The sequence below is a fragment of the Struthio camelus genome, chromosome 2 (genome assembly GCF_040807025.1).
Source record: "Struthio camelus isolate bStrCam1 chromosome 2, bStrCam1.hap1, whole genome shotgun sequence".
Taxonomy (NCBI): domain Eukaryota; kingdom Metazoa; phylum Chordata; class Aves; order Struthioniformes; family Struthionidae; genus Struthio; species Struthio camelus.
In genome coordinates, this window is record NC_090943.1 from 91,268,969 (window position 1) to 91,288,827 (window position 19,859).

Below are 19,859 nucleotides of genomic sequence, written 5' to 3' on the forward strand. Positions count from 1 at the left end.
GCGCCGCGGGCGGAAGCCGCCGCCGCCACCCGGAGGGAGCCGGGCCGCCGTGACATGAGCGGTGGGGGCCGCCCGCCCGGGGAGCGCCCCGCCGGGGCCGGCCGGAGGGCCTACCCGGTGCTGCCGGTGTGGGTGGTGGAGGACCACCAGGATGTGAGTGAGTGCGCGGCGCGCCCGGCCCAGCCCCAGGCCCGTCACTTCAGCGGGTGCAGCCGCCTCCCGGGGCCCCACCACCATCCCCCCCGCCGGGGTCCCGGCCCGGCCCGGCCCGGCCGCCCCTCGGGTAGTAGCGGCAGGGGAGAGGCGGGTCGCGGCCTTTCTCTGGGCCGTGGGTATTTGGGGGGGTTAAAAAAAAAAACAAACCCTTTTCTGTCTTTCTCGGTTTCTTCTTCCAGCCGTGCCCGCTGCCCTGGGGGCGCGAAAACCAGCCTCCTCGGGCCGGTCTGGCTAGTGGCACACGAGTGAAGTTCAGTGTCCAGATGATGTGGAGCCCCGTCGTGATCCAGTGATGCATGTAGCTGGTGCCATTAGGGCAGGCTGGTGGGGTTTTAAGTAGTTATTTCACTCTCTTTCTCTTTTTTTTTTTTTTTCCCCCATGGTTTCTGTGTTTAAAAGAAAATAACACCCACGTTTTACTGCTTCTGGAATTAGCTAGGTCCTAGCGTACTGCTTAGAAACTCAGGCCTACGCAACGTATGAGGCACACTCTAACCAGCACATTGACTGTCAGTAGCTGAGAGATGTCAAATTTGGTGCTTTATATTATTTGTTTGCTTGTTTTTAATGATAGCTAGTTTAAAAAGGCAATCCTTTGCAAAGGATTGCTTTTGAAGTGCTGTTTCTGGTTTCTCAGAGAGTTTCTTTATTATAGCACAAGTTGAGGCTGTAATCCAAAGTAAGCAAATTCTTTACCCAAAGGCACAAAAGCCCACTAATTTCAGCAAGCATTTCTGGGGCATAAAGAACTGGTGGAGAAAAAAATGAAAAGCATTAACTCTATTGCTGTTTTGCAAAAGCACTAGCGTGATACAGTTTATTAAGGGAAACGTTATTCTGAACTTGAAAGTAGATAATTTAATGAGGATTATTTTTGCCAAGACTCGCTGAAATGGTTGATGCTGTGGTGGCTGGTTTTCTGCAGTAACCACGGACTAAGAGTGTCACTGTAATAGAAGTACTGAGATAATGTCTGTTAATAATTCTTCTTTATTTTGCTTTCAGTACTTCTCTTTTGAATTAGGTTAACAAAGACTCTTCCTACCAAATATATATGCTGTACTTTCAATATATGTATGTATATACATTGATCTGTCTTATATAAAACGTGTATAGGCTTTTACCTCAAAGCGTAAGAACTTCCCAGAAACTATGTATAGTCCAGATGAATTACTGACGTTGAAGTTTCTCTGGGGGTAGATGACACTAGAGGCACCATGCTTTGATTAATAATAACAGCTAGCGGGAAGGGAATTTTGTTCTCAACCCAAAGCAGCAGAACTTGCAATGTAAGGGACTCTAGGCTTTTGTCTCCTCCCTCATCCTGCTCTGTTTTCAGAATTTGCGCTAACACTTCCATGAGATTAAACTAATTTCACCTGTCAACATTGTAGGTTGTACAGGTAGGCCATTTGCCTTTTGTGAAGAACTGGAAATCATAGATCAGAGAATCACTGTTATTTTCAACCTTATTTTTATCTATTATTACAGTAGGATATATATCATTGCATAAGTAGTGGGAAAACTGAGAATTTATAGCCGGTCTGGTGAAATACAATCCAAATTTCAACTAAGTGTCAGATTTTATGGTTATGTACACTCACTATTCAGGATTTGTGATCTTAATCAGTTTTATGCTTAAAAAGTAGCTCAGTTTGCATTTAAATACAGAGATCCCGTGTAGCTTATATTGCCCAGTCTTTTTATAGTTTTCATGCTCCCTGTATAGTAGCGATCTGGTTCACAATTCTTGCTAGATTTGTTCTGGCAGCTAAGGCAGTTACCGGCCTGTAACTGTGGGAGAAGCTCCGTCTACTGCAGCTCAGTGTAAGAAGGATCGTGAATTAGCCTTCAGTTGTCTCATCCCACTTGACAGTATTGCACATCAGTGCTTTGTTATGCCGTAAATTGACACATCTACCCATCTGCTTTTCTCACTTTTAAGTGGGCAGCTGGGGAAGGTAGTCTTTTCATTGCAGCCGCTAAGTCCTGCAGGGATTGGGAATTAAACTTTTTCTCCAGAGGAATAGGTTTAAAGATCAGCTAAAGCTTAAATGGTAGCCGGGTCAGTTTTCACCCTGTATCAGTTAACATTTTGTTAGTGGGGCTTCAGAAGTTTGTATCTCCGCAGCCCCATGCATAGGTTGTGGCTAAGCTTTATAGCATGGAAAAGGAAGTGTAGGGGGTAATCTTCAGCGGAAGAGAGACGGCATTTCTGGGGATCAGTTGAAAAGAAAAAAACTAGGCAGTGTATTAAATTATTAATCAGAAGAGCTACTACAAACAAGACTTCCTATAAGGAAGAAAAGAAAGAGTAAAGCTATGATTCTGCAGCAACTGGCCATGTATGAAACTCTTGGGTTCATAGTGATTCACGGTTCTTCGGCTGTCTTGCTGTTGGAGTGGTATCCCTTTGTTTTCAGTCTCCTTCTCCTTCTCCCAAGAAATAATCCAAATTCAAAAGAAGCAAAGAGGAGAGGGGCTGGTATTTTTGCTATTAACGTCATTGCGTTTTTCAGCTTGCTGGTTATAACTGAAATATTTTTGTTCGTATTGTTTTAGGTTCTGCCTTTCATCTATCGCGCCATTGGTTCAAAGCACCTTCCTGCCAGTAACATCAGCTTTGTTCATCTTGACTCCCATCCAGACCTCCTTATTCCCGTAAATATGCCAGCAGACACCGTATTTGACAAAGAAGCTCTTTTTAGGTAAAGTCCTGTGTACTGCATCAGAATACCTGAAGTCCACTTCTTGCTACCTTTGATTTACAGTCCGTATTCGTTTAACTTTTCATACAGCAGGTGTAAAGCAGCCCCAAGTTGTGTCTTCCATCCTTTCACTTTTGCTGAACACTTTGGTTTTTTTGTGGGGAGGAAGTTATGTGTGTGCTTTATGAGTGTGGTCAAATATTTATGTTGCATATCAAGAAAACCTGAGACTTGCGAATTTACTTTTAGTTGTTTAGTAGTATGTCGTGTTATTAGGCCAGGTTATTTCTCTGGATAACAGGACAGTACTCCTAAGTGCTGATCCTTTTGATCTGAAGAGCTGTAGGTTTAGAACAGCCTTTCTGTCCTCAGTCTGAAAAATCTGCTTTGAGGTTGCAATAGCATCATCTGTGGTGACATGCTGAATGTGTGAAGTTGAACAAGATTTTCTCATTAATATCATGAGGACCAATATTTTACCCCAACTTCTGAAGAAGGTAACAAGGCACAGAGTGACCTTTATTGTCTTTCTCTTCCCATTTTAAAATGACTCTTGACTACTTCAGTATGGAATGGTGATTCACAGCAATCAAAGGATGATGTAATTAGTACGTAAGTAGCTGTGTCATTCTATCAATAGTCAATATCTTACTTTTTTTGTTGGATAAATAAGAAACTTTGGGAGCCGTTTTGTGCGCTTAAAGAGATAGCATATTGATAGTAAGGATCGATTTTTATTCTGTAGGTGCTGATTGATTGCTTTTCAGCACTGAGATGATATTTAAAACCTGTTTAGAGTACTTGACAGCAAAATACTCTGAGGTCAATTCAGAGCTGTCTAAAATAGTGTTGATCATGATCTTTGCACTTTTCCTCTGTCTGATACATCAAGAGAGAAAGGGCAACAAATCCATGTCGTTTATAGTCAAAGAAGCCTACTAAGAGTGAAGCTGACCCTGACCTATAATCCTTTTTTTTTCGTTCTGCTACAGACGTTTTGGGTTCTTCTTATGAATTAAGCTTTCCCTCCTACTTTTTTGATCATGTGACCTGTGCACAGTGTTCTTACTTCAGATGATTTGTGTGTGTACTTTCAAGATATGGAAGATACTTGTAGTGCTCTTGACCGTGTTTTACTTACAGGGGAGCTAACAGTGTAACCTCCAGTCTTTCTTCATTCATTCCAGTGAATTAAGTATTGAGAACTGGATTATGCCTGCAGTTTACGCTGGCCATATTTCTCAAGTAATATGGCTTCACCCACCTTGGGCTCAGCAGATCTCAGAAGGAAAACACGATTTTTTAATTGGGAAAGACATATCAACAACTACAATCAGGTAAACTGCCTACTACCATACGCTAGTAATATGAAAGCTAGCTATGTAGCTTTTCATGGGATTAATTTTGTATTCTTGGATAACTTGGATACTGTTGTTGGATAGTATTGTGCCTTAAAGTCCTAGATATTCTCATTCAATCTAGGCAAGTCTTAAATTATTTCTATTCATTAAAGTCAAAATCTTAGAAAGCTATTTTCAGCAGAGGATTTAGGTAACAGAAGACAACAATTAGATCCTCCGCAGCCTTCCCTTACGAAGACAAAAACCCAATTCCCTCAGCTTCCGTCTGTTCATCGTGCGCTCAGCCCTCTAATCATCTTAGCAGCCCTCCTTTGGACCCTTCCCAGTTTGTTGACATCTGTCGTGTCCCGGGGGACCCAAACCCGGGCAGAGTGATCCAAATGGGGTGTCACTGGCACCAAGTAAAGGAAAGTAATCTCTTCGCTTGACCTTCTGATTGTATTTTTGCAAATACCACAAAAATTTGTGGCCAGCCTTCATTGCTGCGAGGGTGTAATGCTCACTCATATTCAACTTACTTTCTGCAGGGACTTGCAGGTCCGTTTCTCTACGACGTTGCTAGTCTGTGCCCAGCCTGTACTGCTGCATAGGGTTATTCTGTCCCAGGTGCAGGAGCTTGTATTTGTTTTAGTCAAACTTGAGGTTCCTGTAGGCCAGTCCTTTAGCCTGTCTAGGTCTTTCAGGAGGCCAGATCTGCCTTCTAGCTACTCCCAGTGCTGCATGCAAACTTGCCAAGAGCGTATTATCGAGGCATTAATGAAAATGTCAAACAATACCAATCTCTAGGGAACACCTCTCACATCCAGCTGCCAGCTGGACTTCAAGCCGTTTACAGTTACTATTGATCGTGTTGGTCCAGCCAGTTTTTCACCCACTTTGTACATATAGCACATATCAAGGATTATATGTGTATGATCATAGGATAACCGGTATTAAACATTTGAAAATGAGGGAAACCTTGTTTACCAACGTCCTCAATAATGCATCCCTTATTTTCTCTATCATTTAAAATGGAATCATGGACAAGATTTCATTCTTCCTTTACCACTCAAACGTAGATTGTGAAATTCTAACCTAACTCATTTTACAGTCTGAAAATAAGATAGAATTAAATGAATGAAGTTGCCTGGATAAAACTGGCTGGAAATTGAAAGAAAACACTGCTATTTACTAAAAAATTCATAACTTTTTACACTTAAACTCTTTCACATTATTATTCTTAAGAAAACTATATTCTTTAATGCAAACTTTTTTTTGTACTGTTCTGGATGGGATGAGAGAAGTCTCATCATGTTTAGGCTAAATGGGGAAAAAAACACTTACTTTTCTTTGCTCTCTGATGCTATAGCCAAATTCCTGTTTTCGGGCAGTTCTTTCAGTATGTTGCCCTTCAGGGTGAGCTTACATGATTAAATGGAGTTTGACTGACTGAAAGAAGGGATTCAGCAGAGCAGCCAGTTTTAAGGCTCCTGTTCAGTGGAGTTATAACAAAACAAAGTTAGAGAGAAAGCAAAGGACAGCTTTTTTTCTTTTCTAAACTGAGTTTGAATGTGCCAATCAGGACAAAGTTTACCATCTCTGTTGTGACAGAACTGGGCATTTAATGCACATAAAACTTTTATTTTCTGTGGATGGGAGAAAGCAGTTCAACTTGTATCCATTTAGCCCTTGGCCTTGCTAGTAAGACATTTGTTTGCTCGCAGCTGTGATTGTGGTTTCCTGGTGTGGGTTTTGTTTTTTCAATTTAATCTACCAGTTAAGCGCTGGAACAGGTGCCAAGACAGGCAGTGAAATCTCCATCGTTGGAGATAGTTAAAGTTCAATGGGACAAGGCTGTGGGCAGTCTAATCTAGCTTTGAAGTCAGTCCTACTTTGATCAGAAGGTTGGACGAGATACAGCCAATGTCCCTTCTAATCTTAATATTTTTATGATTCTAATTTCGGTGAGTGCCCCCCGTTCTAATTCTGTGGAGTTTAGTGAATGGCAACTTTGCATTCACTATATTCACTGCATTGTGGTTTTGTACACCTTGAATGGATCCTTACAAGTCATGTCTTTTGCCAGCATATCAGACTAAATCTTCTGAAGCAAGTTAAACAGAATACAGTGAAGAAATGCTTTGCTTTACTTTCTGGAATAAAGCATAAAAGCCCTACAATTCTGAATATATGGTCTAAATTACACTCAAATGATAATGCAGAAACTTGTACTTTGAGTAACATTTAACCATGAGATATAACGCACCTCCAGAAACATACTGCTTGATGATTGAATAGCTCTCCCGCAGATCCTGTGGTTGCCTTAGCAGCTTTGAAATCAATGTTTCCAGCTGCCTTTTAAAGATGGCTTGAGGTTCTAGGTTTACAAAAATCATGAAGGAGTCAGAAATATGAACTCCCTAAAGTTGATAGCAGGTGGCTGGACAGGTGATAGATATCTAAGTTAGCGTCCCACCAAGGGAAAGACTGTGGCGTGAACTTATTTATGTTGAACACCAGAGAATCTCTGAGGAGAGGCTCTGTGAATGCCCATCAACAAGATGAAGCTGTGATGCAGGCTCTCCGTTAGCAGGCTTAGGATAATCCAGCCACAAGACACTGAGGCTCCAAATTTCTGCTGCTCATGAAACTGCCTGTCCTTGTGTTTGATGGTGATACCCTATAATCAGATGAGGCCTTAACACAGGTGAGCAGAAGTTCATGCTTCATCTTAAACTACATTTTTGTTCCTCTCTGAATTTATGAGACTTAAGGCTTAATGTACAGAAACATAGCTTGAAATATTCTCTAAATTTTCACATAAATGAGATTTTTAGTCTTTTTAAATTTCAGTGGATTCCATTAACATGTAAACTATTCATCCTTGGGTTATCTGCTCTCCCAACATGTAAGACAGGGAATTCTGTGTCAGTGGTAAAGGAAAGTGCTACCTATATGTAACATTTTACTTTTACTGATTGCATATCCACAGCCTTCAGGGTGCTTCTCAAACACAACTGAAGTCATTTTCCTGAAAAAAGAGGGTAATCCAAGATGTAAAATGTCCATAGCTTTACAGCCTTGTATGTCATAATGTTGACAATATCTTGTTCTTTATGTTGTCTTTACGTGCTCATAAAAGAGTAATTTGTCATTGGATTATATTCTAATGTAAAATCTTCTCTTATCCATTGGAAGCCTTGTATAGCTATCATCAGAAGCGTAAAATTAATTTTACAAAATTTAGCAATTAAAAAGGGGTAGAAAAAAAACAGTTTAAATTTAAACACCTACAGATTAAAATAAATAATCTTTTGTACACAGTTATATTCCTTTGATTATCCATCAGAAATCTGTTCTTTTTTTTTTCTCTTAGGATCCCATAATTGTACATGCTTATTTCTAAGCTCTTTACAAAAATGTATGTTAACTTCGAGTTATTCTCAATTGTAGGGTTACAGGTACAGATCATTACTTTCTAAGTGACGGTCTTTATGTCCCTGCTGATCAGCTAGAAAACCAGAAGCCTTTAAGTTTACATGTCATCGTCATTAATCCTACTGAAGCATTGAAGAGCCAGGAAGAAAATGACAAAGCAGCATCTCCTAAGAGAGTGAAGCTAAATACAGATGACACAGCAAGCACTGCTTCTACCTCTTCATTAGTGGTTCCTGGTGACCTTGCTCACGGCTCTTCAAGCGTGAAGAGCGAGGAAATGCAAAATGCAAGTGCACAAAACAGGACGGAAACCTTGTCAGAGTGCTCAGCTTCAAGCTCTCTCAGAAACAGTGAATGCCCAACAAGGGAGGTTGTTAAAGATATTTGCCAAGTAGTACAGAAAGGGGATGCATACATTTTAGATATTGACTTAGATTTTTTTTCAGTTAAAAATCCATTTAAAGAAATGTACACAAAGGTAAGCATGAATATGGAGAATCCTCTTACCATTTGTAACAGAATAAATGCTAGAAGGACAAAGATGTATGTGGGAAAAACTCTCATTTAAGATAAATCGAAGAAATCAGCTGATCATGGTTAAGAATCATTGCTAATATTTGGAAGAGAGACTCTCTTAAGGGAGTATATGCATCAAAGAAGTGCAGCAAGCTAATAGGCCTAGACCTCAAATTTGTAATATGTGTTGGTGTGTGTGTTCAAGGTCAGAGTTCCTTGGCATCGTTCTACCTGTTGCTTGGGATACAAAAGCTAAGCTGTCTTTTTTTTCAAAGTAAGTTTTCAATGGTAATATCCCACGTGCTGACAGCAGGGGTCATTTAAGGAGGGATGGCAGATTTTATCTTATTTATTTATTTATTTACTTACTTGTGACTCTTAGGAACATTGTTTTAGCCTCAACCTCTGCTGGAGAACATCTGACGCTTCAGCTAGAGTACTGCTTTCTTGTTTGCTACATTGAAGTGAATATAGTGTTTCTGATTTGCGTTGGCTGATGATGTTCAGTGTTTATGATCACAATAACATCAGACATCTTCAAAGCCAGTTGTTTTGTATTACAAAGAGAAACATAAGACAAGGGGGAAGCACCTTAGGGGTCTTGCCTTAGGAGAATAAAATCCAGTACCCCAGTTAGGGTTTAAAATACATTTTGAATAAAATAATGGAGGGTTTTTTGTTATGATAGGCTCTCAGTCCTAGGAAACACTTTCAGAAGTAGGCTTGTACAGAGCTCCAGTGTGCCTTTTTTGATATAACAATCTCAGTTGCAGTTAACATTTCTAAACTATGAATCCTCTATTGTAACATAGGATAATTCCACCAGAAAGTGCTGCCCAAGTTAACACTTAGAACATAAGAATGGGAGGAAAAGGTAAAAGTAAATATGGTTTACCAGTTCAGAAGAGTATACAATACAATAGTATTCCCGTCAAAAAAGCCCAAAAATCCAAAACATTGCCTTAAAGATGCCTTATATTGCTGTAAAATTCATTAGTCTCTTAGTCTACCCTGTCTTTCTCCCTCTACTGAAAAATTCACAAGCATTCGCCTTTTTAATGCTATTTAGTAAAGAATGAGATCTGCTTATCCTTGATCAATCCTTGAGTACTATCAAGGAGTAGAGGCTGACAAGCTCCCATAATAGATTCCAGGTGGACTTTATTGGCCAGCCAGGTTAGTTTTACCTACTCTGTTATCTTTTAAAATCATGCTCTCCTGTTCTTTACGGTTGCCCAAGTCTGCCACTCTTTTTTATTCAGCAACTCATTGGAACCTCAGTTCACGAAAATGCATGTCTAATTTCAAGTGTCCGATTAATCTCAACAGCAAAGCCCTTAAGTACCTCACTGCTAATGCTATGTTACTGAAATCAGGTTTAACATTTAGCAGTTGGAAAGTGTTTGGCTGAGGCCATGAAGTATCGCTTCCTCAAGCCTCACGTTCTCTTCGTCACCTGCATTTAAAGAATTGTCTGTTATATGGGAGTAGATCAACTATCTTGGTAGACCAGTTCTTTTCTGGAAGATGGAGGGCATTGAAAATTGCTTGTTTCACTTGAAGAAACTAATTTTTTTTTTTCCTTTCTCAAAGACAGAATATGAGCTCTTGCAAGAGTTATACCGTTTTAAGAAGCCTCACAGAAATGCAACAGAGGTACAGTATTTCCTTGTGGGATACCAGAGGGAATAATTCTTTTTATTTCCTGAATAAAAATGAGTTACGTCAAGGAAGGAACCTCTGAAAGGTGCTTAATGAAGTGGTCTTCAATTAAGCCATGCAGCATGCTGAATGTTAATCAGCAGCTGGGTAGGAATTCATTCCTAATAAACATTTTGGTTAGATGTATGACCTGCATAGATATTTAACATCAGTGTGAAATTTAATTTGTGTAAACAAGTAGCAATTGACAAGACAGAGATGAAAACATAGTAAGTCTTCTGTAATCTCTTCCTTTTTATGGTTCAATAGGGTATTCTTTCAGCACACCCTCCCTTCCTGGTTGCTCTTCTTTGAGACAGAGTGCCTAATTAGCCGAATTAGGCTAAGTGCCTAATTCGTATTCTGCCTATCTTTTTGGATGTGGATGGGCCAGTATTGTACCACTGTAATGGACTTTTCTTTGTGTGTGCTGTGTGCTTCTGAGCCGTGGAAATATAAGCTTGATACTGCTGCCAAAACACAGTCGTTCAACCTTAAGGCCAAACCTTGGACACAGTAATAGTAATAGTCATTACACCAAACAATTTCCAAACAAGATTTTATCTTTGCTCTGGTAATTCTGTCTGAAGACAATTACAGGCAAATTCAATGCATGCCAATAATGCAAATTAATAAAAACTAATTTGTGTGTATAAAGAAGTGGAGCTATGTGGAAGCTGATGTCAGATTGATTTTCTTGTTTCTCATGCCAAGGTACATATTTAAAAGTTAGTTAAATGTGGAAGGTGTAAAGGCTTGTGATTAGTTTCCCAATGTGATATCCGGGCAGGTGAAATAGTTAGCAGAGAGTGAGTGATGAGTAGGTATAGAACTGAACAAGGCAAGAACAAATTCATGAATCATTTTGTACAGAAACACTCAACATACAGGAGCTGAAGGTAGAAGGCTAGTGGACTTCCATGTTTTTCCAAAGATGCATGAAATCTCCTGGATGTCTACTATCTTAAAGGGATTCTGGACTGATAACCATAAATAGTTCTAGGGTACCATTAGATGTACATTTCTACCATGCTGCACAGCAAGATAGTTTTTTTTGTTTGTTTATTTGTTGTTAAAGTAGCATAGAGAGTGATTAGGCATACATCTTTAATGTTAGTTACTGGTGCTGCTTTGAAAAGCAGCCCATGATAGGTTGATACCCTCAGCTGCTCAGAAAGATTAGCTCTAAGCTGACATTGCTGGCCAAAAAAGCAGCATCTGGCATATGATAAGCTCAGCAGACTCATGAGAGGGAGTCGCTCTGTTCCTAATTGTTACCCATCTATTCCAATGTACTTTTGAATAATTTTCCTTCACGCACCACTGCCCTGGGTATCTTTTGTAGCAATTATGCCAAGCATTGATTTTCATTTGATGTGTTTTCTGGGACCTACTTCTGCAAATATTTGCATGCACAACTGTGTGCGTGTAAAGAGCCTCACTTATTCCAACAGATTGCTCCATTATGTTTGCTGAACTTCTTAAAAATGTGTCTAAACCTTTTCAGGATCAGGGCCTTGAAACACAAAATAGCCGATTTTGAGATTCTTTATAAGCACATTTGAACAGTAATATCTATTAATTTTTAATCTAAAAAAAACCCTGAAATTTTCTTTTTTTATAACAGTGTAAAGCTCATATTCATCTGAGTCCCTGTATATTCATATCGAATTCAACAAATATTGCAGCATTGCAGGACTTTACAAATAAATCTAACAATTAGTCAAATACAGTTTCTTAGCTTTCCCCAGTGTATCCTATTGGAATGTAGATGTGGTAACTTTGTGGTAGGAAAGAAGAGAAAGAGAAGATTTTTTCTGAAGGTAATAACTTCTGCAGGCGTTCATGCTGATGCTCTTGAAAAGATACTCCGTAACAATGAACAGTTATGTCTCTTTCCTCATCTCCACCAGATGTTATGTCTCTTTCCTCATCTCCACCAGATCAATCATTTCAGAATTTGACCTATAAACTAAACTGATTGAGCTAAAAAAAAAACCCAACACAGTCTTAACATTTTTTTTTTTTTACTTCTTAACATATATGCATTTAAAGGAGGGCTTGTTGGATTGTGTTGAAAACCGTGTTCATCAGTTAGAAGATCTGGAAGCAGCGTTTGCAGACTTGTGTGACAGTGACGATGAAGAGACGCTACAGAAATGGGCTTCATATCCTGGGTAGGAAGTCTCTAAATGACTTAAAACCTTCCTGTTCTAAAAAACACCTTTACCTTCTCCCTACCAATATCGGTAGTTTTTGATTATCGTATTGAAAACGTTAACATTAATACTTTCTTTCCTTTTCTATCCAAGATTGGGCTTTCTGCTGCAAAACAGAAACAAGTTATCAGTGCCAGTAAGGTATCTCTCCTTTTTTGGGAGCCTTTCTGGGGGCCAGTATGCAAGACTCTCATCCCTGCCCTAGCACAGAAGCAATGCTGCAAGAGATGTCCAAACTTATCCTGTTGCATTGTCTTGTCAGAGTAAGCAGTGCAAACAGGGTCGTAGCTCTGGAAAAAAAAATCGGCCATCAGAAGAACACTGAGGCAAAAACTGTTGTATACTCTGGGCTAGTAGGCTGAAAATGTGATTTTTCAAATCTGTTTCCTGAAAAATATGCAATACTTAACATCTATATATTTCAGTTTTCAGTAGAAAAAATATAACTTGTGGATATGTGTATTAATGTGCTGTTTTGCCATAACTTTTTTCCTTAAGGCCAGAAATACTCTCTATATCATTTAGTGCATGTGAGACATGCCTTAGTTTTACACCTAAGAATTTCTGAATCTAGTTTATTTTCCTTAGTTCTACAGTGCAAAAAATAGTTTAGGAACTGATTAGCCCAATACTGTGCTAACAGAAAAGGAGGGATCCTGGATAGGATCTTTGCAAGGCTACCATTTTCCCTATAATTCTAAAGGAAAATGAGTCAAACAAAGCAAACAAGGATAGTAGAGCAAGTCTGCTATCATCGTTGTCACAGTAAACTTTCCAAGGTGAGCATTGCACGGCTTCATGCAAGTTCTGCTGTCTGTGGCCAAAGGCAGATTTGGTAGCTCAAAATTTAATGATCTATGGGATCATTGGGAGGAATATAGGGACATTGTCAGAGTATGCAGGGATGCGACAAGGAAGGCTAAGGCCCATTTGGAGTTTAATCTGGCAAGGGATGTCGAGGACAGCAAGAAGGGCTTCTTCAAATACATCAATAGTAAAAGGAAGACTAGGGAAAATGTGGGCTCACCACTGAATGGGGCGGGTGCCCTGGTGACGAGGGATACAGAGAAGGCAGAGATACTGCCTGCCTTCTTTGCTTCAGTCTTTACTGCTAAGGCCAGCCCTCAGGAATCCCAGACCACGGTGAGGTGGCTTGAGAACTGGCTGGATGGCCGAGCGCAGAGGGTTGTGGTGAATGGCGCAGAGTCAAGTTGGAGGCCTGTGGCTAGTGGTGTCCCCCAGGGGTCAGTCCTGGGTCCAGTCTTGTTCAATATATTCATCAATGACCTGGAGGAAGGGACAGAGTGCACCCTCAGCAAGATTGCTGATGATACTAAACTGGGGGGAGAGGCTAACACACCAGAAGACTGTGCTGCCATTCAGAGGGACCTGGACAGGCTGGAGAGGTGGGCGGAGAGGAACCTCCTGAAGTTCAACAAAGGCAAGTGCAGGGTCCTGCACCTAGGCAGGAATAATCCCATGCACCAGTACAGGCTGGGGACTGACCTGTTGGAAAGTAGCTCTGCCGAGAAGGACCTGGGAGTGCTGGTGGACAACAAGTTGACCATGAGCCAGCAGTGTGCCCTTGTGGCCAAGAAGGCCAATGGGATCCTGGGCTGCATGAGGCAGAGTGTTGCCAGCAGGTGGAGGGAGGTGATCCTGGCCCTCTACTCAGCCCTGATGGGGCCTCACCTGGAGTACTGTGTCCAATTCTGGGCTTCCCAGCACAAGAGAGACATGGCACTCCTGGAGAAAGTGCAGCGGAAGGCTACGAAGGTGATTAAGGCGACTGGATCATCTCTCTTATGAGGAAAGGCTGAGAGAGCTGGGCCTGTTTAGCCTGGAGAAGAGAAGACTGAGGGGGGATCTGATCAAGGTGTGCAAGTATCTGAAGGGAGGGTGCCAGGAGGATGGGGTCAGACTCTTCTCCGTGGTGCCCAGTGACAGGACAAGAGGCAACGGGCAGAAACTAAAGCACAGGAAGCTTTGTCTGAACATGAGGAAAAACTCTTCTTCCCTGTGAGGGTGACAGAGCATTGGAACAGGTTGCCCAGAGAGGTAGTGGAGTCTCCTTCCCTGGAGATATTCAGAACCCGTCTGGATGTGATCCTGGGCAATATGCTCTAGAGGTCCCTGCTTGAGCAGGGAGGCTGGACTAGATGATCTCCAGAGGTCCCTTCCAACTTAAACCATTCTGTGATTCCATGTAGGGCAGAACTCTCAAATTTTAACAACAAACTATGGAGGAGGATATGGAAAAGGACAAGGTGAGATAAATGCTTCTGTGCTACTCTCCACTGTTCTTGCCTGACCTCATGAGGAATGGCTCCTGCAAACCTATGATAGTAGCAGTTGGCTAAAATATAAAGGCTGCACCTAAGTGATGGTGTCCACAACGCATCTCAGCTACATCTGATATACTTTTAAACTAAATGTTCTCAGCTAAAAATATACTGAGCAAAAGGCCAAGTTTTCCTGTGACAGGAAAATCACTCATTTTCCCCATCAAATGCAGCAGTTACTACCAGACCTGTGTAGCGATGACCACAAGTATTTCCTGTCTAATTAAAACAGCTTGAGTGTATCTATCTTCAGGGCTGCCTGAAAGAACTGGAGGGAGGGCTTGACAGAGACAGGTATCAGTGTAGGGGTTCTCCAAAGAAGACCTAATGAAGCAGCACGGTAGCACTGATGGTTTCCCTTTTTCTCATGTGCGAGATGGTGTTGAGGGGCAAGTTTTGTTTCAAGTCTTAGGCCATGCTGCTGGTTGATGTTTTGAGTTACTTCTGCTTTTGCTCTTGGGAACTTAGGGTTAAATATGAGTGTTTCCAGCTGTTTACCTAACCAGTTTTGGTTTTAACTGCAGAATGAAGCCACTCATTCAACTTGTTCACAGTTTGAAAACCAGGATGGAGAGCCCAGACTATGAAATGGTAGGTCACTAGGAAAAGGAGGACAGCTTTCAAAAGCGTAGCGTTAACAAGGAGGGAGAAGACCATGCTGCTTTGTACCCTTGCTTCTTGATTCAGGACTTTGTTGGGGGGTTGGTGGTTTTAGTTTATTTTTTACATCATATTACTTAGACCAACCTTTTTTTCAAGCTTCTAAAATTCTACTTTGCTTGTCTGTACTTAGGCAACATTAATAATATGATCTTTCAAGACTGTCAGATCTCAAGCTGCTTCCTATAAAGTAAGGCCTCATTTTGCCTAGGTCTGTTGATACGGTTTATAGAATTTAACTTAAAGGTATCCATTTCTAAAATATCAGACATACCATCTTCAGAGGACTGCAGCATACTCTAAATTGATAGAAGAGGTACATTTTAATGGTGATGCTGAAACAATCTACACAACCTACAAAATTCTTTAAAAAAGCTTTACTGTTTGAAGATGTGTAGAATGCTTACTGGACTAGGGAAGGTAACTTAGGGGTAAGTTGTGTCAATAACTAGTCAAATGAAATTACAATCTCTGTGTTTAATTTACATGTAGGTCCATCAGGCTGGTCTGACCTGTGATTATATGGAGCTTCCCCACCACATTAGCAACGAAGATGAGATAGAAGGCCTCATAGAATCCATTAAAGTTCTGCTAAAAAATATGCCTAAACCCACGCTTGTAACAATTGCTCGGTAAGAGTATGTGGATATTTTTTTTTTAAACACTCAGACTGTGCATATAAAGCTAAATGATTCAATGAATATAGGATTGGTTGACTTATCTTAAAGAGTAGTGAAAACTGACATACGACAACATTGATCATAATGTAGTGGCAGTAGCTACACAGCTAAACAAGGTTCTGTTTTCAGCAACGATAGCCGACTTTACTGGCTTTAGAGTAGCACAGACTTTAACAGCAGTGAAATCATGATGAGTTAACGAGCCTCAGCCCAGGCTGCATAAAGCCTATGATGAGACCTTGCATGTGTTTCAGCTGGTAGCTGTTGCTGAAGTTCATACTGACACATTTTCACTGTTTTTATTACTTGAGCTAGTCAGAGCAAAGCTGACCTGGGCAAGCCTGCATGGCCTGAAATCACTCCATCCATACTCCTTGCTCTAGGATTCATTGCATTGCAGACAGGATTTCTGTTTTCACTGAAACTTCTGATGAAAGGGGTAAGGATTTTTATATGATAGACTAAACAGGTTTTGTATTCTAGAAAGCTCTAATAAAGCTTTACAAGGGAAAGATTTATGTTCTTAGCACTGTAAGGGAATTATTTGGGAGAACAGGATGGAGTTCAAGGCTGGGGAGAGGCTACTTCCAAGACTACAGTGTATCTGTTGACAAATTATTGTAATTTATCACTTTAAAAATACTGAGTGTGCCCTTAAAGTGCAGGCAGCAATAGCAGAATCTGACATTAGATTGTTTTTGGCTGAAAGTAGCGTGTCTAATACCGAAAATAAAAAACAGACACATTCCTTGCGCCTGCTACAGGGATGTCAGCCATAGTTGCAGAGGAAATACTGAATCATTTATGTAGGTCTTAACAAATGGAAGATCTTAGGTAAGAAATCTTTTTTTTTTTTTTTTTTAAACAATATCTATTTGTAGTTCATTAACAGGTACTCTAGAAAGTTGATATCCTAGGGATCACAGATATGTTTGTCCAAGTTTTCTCTACCTATTTTACTAGTAGCGATTGAATTTCTCAGTCTAACTTTCCACCAATGCTTTAGTTAAAGGATTCACTTGAGTTTTAACTGACAACATTTTACATCAGAGTAAGGAAGAGAGCAGAATTGGAGGAACAAATAGGTCGTGTTTCTGATTTGCTGCAGACTTTCTGTTCAACTTCAGGCAAATTGTTACTTTTTTGGTAGTGAGGGCAAACACAGCAGCCTGCCTTGAAAAGGCACTGAGAGGCAGAAATTGCAGGAGTTTGCAAATTACTTCAGGTCTCTAGCAAAAAAAAAAATTATAAGAACATAAAATATGATGATGGTGTCTATCTGCCTCATCCTTTCTTCACATCCTTGTTACAGATCAAGTTTGGATGACTATTGCCCTTCAGAGCAGGTTGACGTCCTTCAAGAGAAGGTTCTCAGTTTGCTAGGTTCGGTGTATGGCACTCTGGATGTACACTTAGATTACTCATCATCTTCTGTGTGACCTTTCTTCGCCTATTGCCCTCTAATGTAGTGGATTCATTTAAGTTGTATACTAGCTATGGTTGAAAGAGGAAAATACTGTTGATCACCTTGGGTTCTAGTGCCATCTGCTGAAATAAGAGCTAGTTTTAAGTTGCATTGCTTTCTCCAACTTAGCTGCGTCTGAACTGTCCTCTGTTTGCCATTGTTCAGATATAATTATGATTAACTGTTTTATTTATTAAGACTAGTGGAAGAGAAAATATTTTTTGTCCATAAAATGTATTTTTTCACCTGATGTCCTTCAGTGTCTGTAAAAATGAATAAAACTTTAAAAAGTAAATGGATTTCTTTTATGTAATTAATTTTTTAATGGAGTTTGAAATGTATTGCACTTAAAACAGATGTTTTCCTGAGTTGTGTTGTGCATTTTTTAAAAAAATCTTAATTATTAGGACATTAGGTTTGCATAGTGACCTTGCTAATTGCTGTGCTGGAAAGGATCGGGTGTCCCCCTCTCATTTCTTTAGAGCAGTTTATGGCTTCATGCCTTATCCATAGAGTAGCATTTATATTTGTACTCTATTGCATATATTGCATATTGTCTTTTTTTGCCCTAGAACTTCATTGGTGACTCAGGCAGTATCCCTAATATACCAGTACTGGGTATTGATACTTTTTAAGGTCAAGTAGTACTGTATATATATAGTATGTATGTATATAGTACTGTGTAATGTTGTTCAAGTAAGTGATTCTCTCTGCTGGGTTTTAAATCGAGTTATGAAGAACAAAAAAGCATTGAATCAAAAGTGCCAGAGTACACCTGCACAGTAGAGATCTCCCATCTAGTAGCAATTATGACTTTAGCACAATTGTCTGGGCTAATGGAGCTGAGCTCAGTGTCCCAAACCAGCATAGCTGCAGCACATCTACTCAAGCTTGTTCTAGGCTCTCTTGGAGCTCCTGAGCACTTCTGCATCGCATGCTGTAAGCACAACCCATGAGACTTGCTTTAATTTTGAAATGGTTAAGACAGGAACAAGCCCTAGCCTAAGTTGAGTCACAATCTGGGGGAGGAGACGGACTCCACAAAACCACTGCTCAGCATGACAAGCAGGACTAGGTTACAAGTGAAGCTTAGCAGCTTTTTCCAGGAAAAAAAAATTAAAACTGGGAGCATTAGGCTGATTAAATATGAGTTTTAGGTTCTGTGCACTGCTACTGCCTAGCAGTGCACATGTCCAGTAGTGTCCATGACATCACAGATGTCAATAGCCATCTGTGCTGCCTGCAGGAAGATTTTAGCAAAAAGCCAAACTAGTTCTTACCTTTGTTTTCCAGAAAAGAAAGCCCCATAGTATTTGTAACTGCCTATTCAGAAAGGTTGTTTTCATGGTACCTACTTTAAGCTGGATATAGTTGGTGGAATAGTGAGTATCCTACAGTAGCATTTAGACAAATTACAAATAGAGGTACTACTGCATTAAATATGAAGACAATTCAAAAAAATCATTTCAGCATCCCACACATCATTTGCAATATCTAATTGAATTTACTCACTTGTTGACTTCTGTATATGCTCCATTTTCACCTTGAAGTTTCAGAATAAGCTTCCATAATGGACAAGTAGAGGGAAGTGTTAGCATGGTTTCAGGATGTCAAACTTAAACTGACAATCAATAGCACTTGATTTTCATTTTCAAATATTTCTTTACAGAAATGAACATTTGCAATAGAATCACTTTTTTGACAGGAAAAAAAATGTGGACCATGTCTATTTTTAAGCCTTTTATTACAATGAATTACAGTAGAATTCAAGTAGATGGCATTTACAGGCACCTGGCTGTTACCTCTCTTCTCTGTGTGGACATGTCATTTGAGTTTACATCCTAGTTTTGACTTAATTCTTCTTTAGACAAGAATTCATGCACTGATGCTAAGCTAACTAAAGTGGAGGAGTAAACTAGTTATACTTACTCAAGAAAACTAAGCCAATTTTCATTCTAGGTGTTAAGGCAGAATGGAGCATTTGGATCATGCAATTGGATAACCTCTATGAGACAGATCACTTTGCAGTTTTTCATGTAAGTGTGCCTGTAGTGAAGTGGTTCTGACTCAGAAATCTCCCTCTCTCCCTCTCCTCAAAAAGGAAGAAAGAACGTAAAAGCTTTCTGCCTACTTGGAAAAATAGCTCAATATTAAGCCCTAGGCCTGCTGGTTTTCTTCTTTCTTAGCTTTTCTCACTATATTTCTTTCATAGTGCAGTCCCACTGTCCCCCAGCCTGTAGCTCCCCTATGAGCTATACTTGGAGTATGTTCTCTATGATGCGTGCGTGCTGGTTTTTGTAGGAAAAAACATTCTTTTGTACGAATCCTAATTTAGAGTATTCATTGCCTTACATTCTGCTACCTCAGGTTAAACATAGCTCTGTAAAGCTTTGATTGGACACACATCCGCTACTGCTTGGTAGAACATCACTGCCTATTTGAACCAGAAGTGACTTTTGAGAAGCTGGAAAAGAATCCTTTCCAGTAATTCTGCAAAATCAGACCTAAATGCTTCAAAAGCTTTTGAAGCTTCTTTAGCTTCAAAAATAAACCTGTGATGAATAGTATAACTCC

At 40.1% G+C, this 19,859-nt stretch overlaps 1 protein-coding gene across 12 annotated transcripts; it reads left to right on the forward strand.

Moving 5' to 3' along the window:
• The first annotated feature begins 4 nt into the window (after positions 1 to 4).
• On the forward strand, positions 5 to 17,580 carry C2H5orf22 (chromosome 2 C5orf22 homolog). 12 transcript variants are annotated; one of them, XM_068931517.1, is made up of 12 exons: positions 13 to 153; positions 396 to 540; positions 2,779 to 2,924; positions 4,112 to 4,261; positions 7,718 to 8,180; positions 9,812 to 9,874; positions 11,975 to 12,096; positions 14,349 to 14,405; positions 15,005 to 15,071; positions 15,633 to 15,772; positions 16,136 to 16,259; positions 17,133 to 17,580. In XM_068931517.1, exons 3-12 carry the CDS (start codon positions 2,884 to 2,886, stop codon positions 17,145 to 17,147), a joined length of 1,242 nt encoding a protein of 413 aa, XP_068787618.1. In that variant the 5' UTR covers positions 13 to 153; positions 396 to 540; positions 2,779 to 2,883; the 3' UTR covers positions 17,148 to 17,580. The 12 variants fall into 12 exon arrangements, with proteins under 12 accessions (XP_068787614.1, XP_068787615.1, XP_068787616.1 ...); XM_068931513.1 differs by lacking the exon at positions 396 to 540 and having other exon boundaries at positions 5 to 153; XM_068931522.1 differs by lacking the exon at positions 14,349 to 14,405.
• The last annotated feature ends 2,279 nt before the right edge of the window (positions 17,581 to 19,859 follow it).